At 38.4% G+C, this 6000-nt stretch overlaps 1 protein-coding gene across 1 annotated transcript; it reads right to left on the bottom strand.

Annotated features, from left to right (window-relative positions):
- Window positions 1-3187: 3187 nt before the first annotated feature.
- Window positions 3188-5375, bottom strand: ZBTB33 (zinc finger and BTB domain containing 33). The gene has a single exon (XM_010164311.2). The coding sequence runs from the start codon at window positions 5373-5375 to the stop codon at window positions 3333-3335; it is 2043 nt and encodes a 680-aa protein (XP_010162613.1). The 3' UTR covers window positions 3188-3332.
- Between the last annotated feature and the right edge of the window lie 625 nt (window positions 5376-6000).

A 6000-nucleotide genomic window follows, 5' to 3' on the forward strand; every position in this document is an offset into this window, starting at 1 on the left:
GTGTGATGCACTGGGTACTGTGTATGCTCTGGTATCTGGCTCATTTGTAGTGACAGCAGTAGTTGGACAGACTGTTCCACAGCAGCTCTGCCTAATCTGAGAGCAAGTGTTTATCACAACATTCAGCTTACAATACACAGTAGTTTTTCAGCTTTTCAGCTGATTTGCTTTCTTGGAAAGTACTCAACGGAAAAAACAAAAAAAACAAAACAAAAAAACCCAACCACCCAAACCCATCAGTAAACCTAAACCCCAAATAAAAGCACCTCCCTCTGCAGGGGATTCCCTGCTATTCCCAAAGACCTGGACAAGGAACCTATGAACTGTTGGTAACCTAAGAAGTTGTGATTAAAAAGAAACATGCTACACCCATCTTTAGAATTAAACTTTTTTATTTTTGCCATAGAAAGCTCTAAGAACTAATATCAAGTATTGATTAATGAAAAGTAGAACACAACTTTAAAAAGTATGTTAAGGAAAGACTGTACAACTATATACATTACAGATCTGGCAAAAATGATAAATGTTTCACATGGAACAGTTCATAGGCTATAGCTGTAAGTGTTCAATGTATATAGTTGTCAGCTTCTGCATCTTTTTATAAGCTGCATGCCTTAACAGTACGAAATAAATAAGCAGTCAATTGTTATCTCAATATTTGTTTTAATTCACAGACTGGAATGCTATGGTATGAATCCCCAAAGAAATCATACCGTAGGGATGCAACCACTGTTACCATATTTTGCAGCAGATCTGTTAATGTTTTTATATGCATATAAATGACTGTGAAGTTTACTACTATACTCTGTTGACATTTTTAATTTTTATATAAATGCTTTTTCAAATTCAATCTTTTTCTTCCATTACCCCAAACCCAATTTCTTAATATTTACATAAGTTTTTTCATTAAGTTAAACTGGAAACTAAGTGTTTACAAAACAAACAAACAAACAAACCCAAACATAAATGCAGTAGCCAGAAATCTAAATATAAAAGCTCATGGCCCCATATAAAGTTTTAAAAGAATGGATTTAACACATTTCCAAACCAATAAATACTGGAAGTGAAATAAAACTAAATGTTTTACATGACCTCTGGACTTTGGATATCAAAAATCACTTCCAAGGAAAACTGAAGACCCTGAGACACATGCAAGCACGAGTCTTCTAGCAAAAATAGTTACAAAGCCCTAATTTTCCAGTTTTCCTCCAAAAAGAGACCTTTAGTAGGCACAGTTTAATTTAAGGTTTTAAATATATCGGCAGCAAATATTGATAGCCATTCTGTTTCATTATTACTGAATGTACACTTTGCAAGGTGTGCTTAATTCCAGATGTGTCATGTCAGTAACAAAAATAACCTTGTGTTTTTCTTGTCAAAAAGCTCAGGAAGGCTCAATACAGCACGCAGCCAGCTACATCAGAGCTACCTGTGCTAAACCAGACAGTCTATACTTATGCCTTGTGAGGACTATGTTTGCTGAAATGCCATCTCAGAGAACATCCAACCTGTAACATACACCGTTATATTCAAAGGTGATCTGGAAATAATCATGTTCTTGGCCTACAAAACAGAAGTGCTGAGCATTACATGCATAAGGTAAACAAATCCTCCTCCTCCTCCTTCTCCCATTGTTACTCATACAGATTTCTGGTACCCTTTTTATAGCTCAAGTTTCATTTGAAGCTTTTACCATTTAGATGTCTTTCTGTCTAGAGTAATGTATGTCTAAAACCTTAACCTTGAAGGTCATAGGATCAAGATGCTTACTTAAAACACAAAAAAGAAAAGAAAAACCTTTAACTGTAATTTAAGCAATGAAAGGTTATGATAACTAACTAGTACTATGCATTACAATCTCAGTCAACTCTAGAATTTAAGCAGATTTCATATTACCACTTACAAAAATTCAAAAAGTCACTAAATCTGAAGTGCTAAACTATGACTCCAGTAAACAGCTGTTTGTTTTTCTCAGATCCTGTTTCCTGTTCAAGTTGGACATCTAATTTATCTTGTAAGTGCCTACATATGTACCAATTGGAAGAAGAAGGACAATATAATAAACCCAAATCTGAAAAAAAACAACTAGACAACTGCAGAGAAATTACACTTTGGATTATGGTAGATGGAGGGTATTTTGAGATTGTTTAGTCCTCATGCTTCCATATCCTAGAAATGGGGGGGAAAAAATCCAAATCCCTGTTACACTTAGATCTAGCCAAACAGGCATACAAGATCTCAGCAGTCTCAGTGCTAAACTGATACAGCACTTATAGAGTATTTCATAGTTTTGAGAAGTAAATTTCAAAGCCTTCAGCTAAAAAAAAAAAAAAAAAGGTATTACTTTATCATAAGTATTACTTCTTTTAAAATACCAGACTGAAGCCCTTCTTCTTGAAGAGCAGAAAAAGGAACAGCACTTTATTCCAAACTAACTACCAGCATCTTTTCCAGTAGTAAGAAAAGCTAATATTATTCCTCAAGCTTTGAAAAGGCAAAATTATCTCCTTCCTAAGTGCTCTGAGCTTCTTCACTATTTAGCTTTGTGGGGCTTGGGTTGGTTTGGGGTTTTTTTTGTGGTTTTTTTTCCTATTGCAAAAATAGTAAAATATAATGGTCCAGACACTGAATACTCTGCTCACCATAGTGCCAAGTACATAAATAAAGTTTGTTCAAGTTAGCCCTAACTGAGTATCTCTTGTTGGCAAGACTATTTGCACAAAGACAGGTAATTCATAGTGGTTATAAAAACAGAACTAAGATGCTAGTTCAAAAATACACCAAACTACTGGATCAGTTATTTTGGACCCTTGCAGTAATGTATTGTTCACAAAAATAAATTTCAGTTGTGGGATTATTTTTTTTTTTTAAATGGTTCCCTATTCAAGAGACTATGATGAAAAATCTTACTGTTTTCTTGGTTAATGTCTAAACAGAATTCAGCAGTAAAGTGCTACCATGAAATAAAGGGTTTGCGCAGTAAGTATGGGCACAGGAAATACCTCCATTACTTTAGAAGATTTCTGTCTCTTTAGAAGAAATTGTACCTTATTAGGTGACAAATCCCCATGTTTTGATCAAAATTAACATACCAGAAAACTGCCAGCTTCTTGGAAATGTCTTATTCTCTATTCAAGTAAATTTGCAGATGAATCGCTTCCACAAATCACTTGCAGCTCATGATCCACCTAAGTGTTACCATTTGATGACTTAGTAGAACAAGATAACTTGTTTTCACTTTAATATTTGATTTTTTACAGCAATTTTAACAGTTCATTTAAAACAGCTGCAGAATTCCTGCACTGAAGCCTTTTTCTAGCATTTAATGCGCTTCAGTAAGATTCTGGTATTACAAACTCAAATTCAGTACTTCCCTCTGATTGATTTTGTTTAAAAATTGCTTCATTTCCCTGTGGAATGAAAATGTCATCCCAGGTAATTTGTTTGGCCGGAGTGTTAGATGTTGTTCCTTCGGTGCCATCCTTCCCTGTGCCGACGCGATAAACAATTCCACCCTCGTTGATGACTGGTATACTGCGTGAGTGATCAGTAATGTATGCATACTGTCTGATCTGCAGAGACCTGCAAGGGTGTAATCGATAAAGCTTGGTATCTCCAGAAGGGTCTTGGCTATGAACTGATCTTACGTGGGAGGCCATAATTTGGTAGTTGATGAAAGATTTGCCACACGTCAAGCACTGGTACCTTCGCTCACCCGTGTGGTGAATTTCATGCTTGGTACGGTATTCTGCAAGAGGAAAAACTTTGTCACAGTATCGACACGGATACTTCTTCTCCCAGGAATGAACGTTAAAATGTCTCCGTAAACTCGTCAGACAGGCGTAGGATCTCTTACACACAATACAAATGTAGTAGACTCTTCCGTCCACTATGAGCTCGTAATGGTCATCGTGCTTTACTTTCATGCGTTTCCTGATGGGAGAATTGCCACCAGATGTTCTAGGGGTTTCATCAGGCTTGGCTTCACCCTCCTCGGAATCTCCCTTCACAGGAATGACTATGTCGTACGTATCCTCACCGATATTTGCATAAACCTTGCAGCCGGTGGACAGGCCGCCTATTTCCGTTGCTGTATCTAACGTTATGATTTTCTGCCCTTCTGCCACGTGCTTTGATGCTATACCTGAACTCAATTCCTTGTTGTTTCCACTAAGGACATCTGAGATTTTTATTTTAAAATCTCCAGGTTTAGAAAATGGCTCTTGTGAAAATGTCACAACCTGTTTTTTCTGTACGCCGGATCCTTCAGTGGTTGCTGCCTTGGGTGTAGTAGAAGGTTGCTGAGCCAAAGAGCTACTGCTGACTGAACCAGGACTAGAGGAGCTAATGATATCGACATCATCTTCAACAGCCTCCTCCTCCTCAACAGCAGTTGTTTCCACTCCAGTTAAGGAGCCATTGTTAGATGGCTGCTGGTTCTCCTCAAGTAAATTAATTGTAGGGGTCACATGTGTTTGATGCAAGGAGCTGGCACCGAGCGATGAGTTAAGCAGAGGCTTATTTAGCACAATGATATTAGGAGTCAAATGCTGTAGTGTTGCAGGGACAAGTGATTCAGCACTTGATTGTGTTTGGTTTAGGCTTAGCTGACTGGCAGATGAAGGGAGTTTTTGAGCTGCCGTGGTGCTCGTCAAATGGGGAGAGCCACCACTGCCACATGATTTTTGGTCAGAAACTCCAGCTGGATTTGGGCAAGGCTGGTTCTGGGTTGCAGCATTTGTATCTTTAGTACATTCTTTTGGAGGAACAATCTCAGAGCAAAAAATTACATCATCATCCTCATCATCTGAATCACTCACTGTAATTTTTGTAGTCTCATACGCTATGCCATGTAAGGAGAATGACTGTGTTATAACTGGCATCCCATCCGTTACCTCTTGGCTCTCTGGCCTTATCACAGGTACTTGTGTTTCAGCATCCTTTTGACTGGGACTAGAAGTTGAAGTTTCTGAAGCACCATCTTTGACCTCGCTTGGCATGTTTTTTCCTTCAGACGGAGGTACGCCCAGATCAGCGATGAATTTAACACCCAGCTGTTGTCCTGATTTAATCAGTTCATCAAGTAAATCAGATCGAATGCTGATTATTTTGGAACTATAAATATAGTTAAGAATTTCTGCAAAAATTTCGGCTCTTACAAAGCTCAGTTCAACCACTTGCCCAGCCACTGAGAAAAGCTGGTGAAAATACGTGCTTGAGGCTGAAAGGATGTTTCTGTGAGCTCGAAATTTGCGGTCCTCCACGATGACAGTAACATCACAGAAGAGCCCGTGGCCACGCTGTTCATTCAGAGTCTGAAGGAGCACACTAGAATACTGCGTGTCTGTTGCAGAAATCAGTTTTTTACCCTCCATTCCTACAAAGTAAAAGGCATCAAATTAGTAAAAATACAGATTTATGGTTTTAACTGCATGACAACGTTCCCATATTCACTCTTTATTCCTTCTTTTGAAAAAACTAAGCTGACATACTATTCATAAGCTTATATGCTCTAGCACTCTGCAAAATTGTTTCTTATTGTTATTTGTGCCTTCACCTGCTACACCAGGTATGTGCAATTCTGAATATATCCTCTATTCTTACAAGGGGAGGAACACAGAAACAACTGCTTACCTGATTCAACAGCAAATAAATTTGAAAACCAAGAAAATGCAAGATTCGGGTCCCTCCAAAGGCTTTAAACATTATTAGAGATTTATTTTTAATTGTGAAAATGTTGCACAAATTGTTAATTGCTACGAGAAAGCCTGACACCATCCAGGTTATTTACAGGCCAGACAACAGAACCCGTGCATCCTTGTAGTACCAGGCAGCTGAGGTTAATGCAAAGGCTGTTGGCACTTCCTTACCCACAAAAATAAACTTATTTTTTGTTTGTTTTCACCTCCTTATAAATTTGCGCGGCGGCCTTCTGCGTGACACCGAGATCCTGCGGCGGCACGGTGCGGGAACAGCCCCGGGCAGTCAAACGGACCCAGC

Source organism: Antrostomus carolinensis, unplaced genomic scaffold, assembly GCF_000700745.2.
Source record: "Antrostomus carolinensis isolate BGI_N321 unplaced genomic scaffold, ASM70074v2 scaffold48083, whole genome shotgun sequence".
NCBI classification, from domain to species: domain Eukaryota; kingdom Metazoa; phylum Chordata; class Aves; order Caprimulgiformes; family Caprimulgidae; genus Antrostomus; species Antrostomus carolinensis.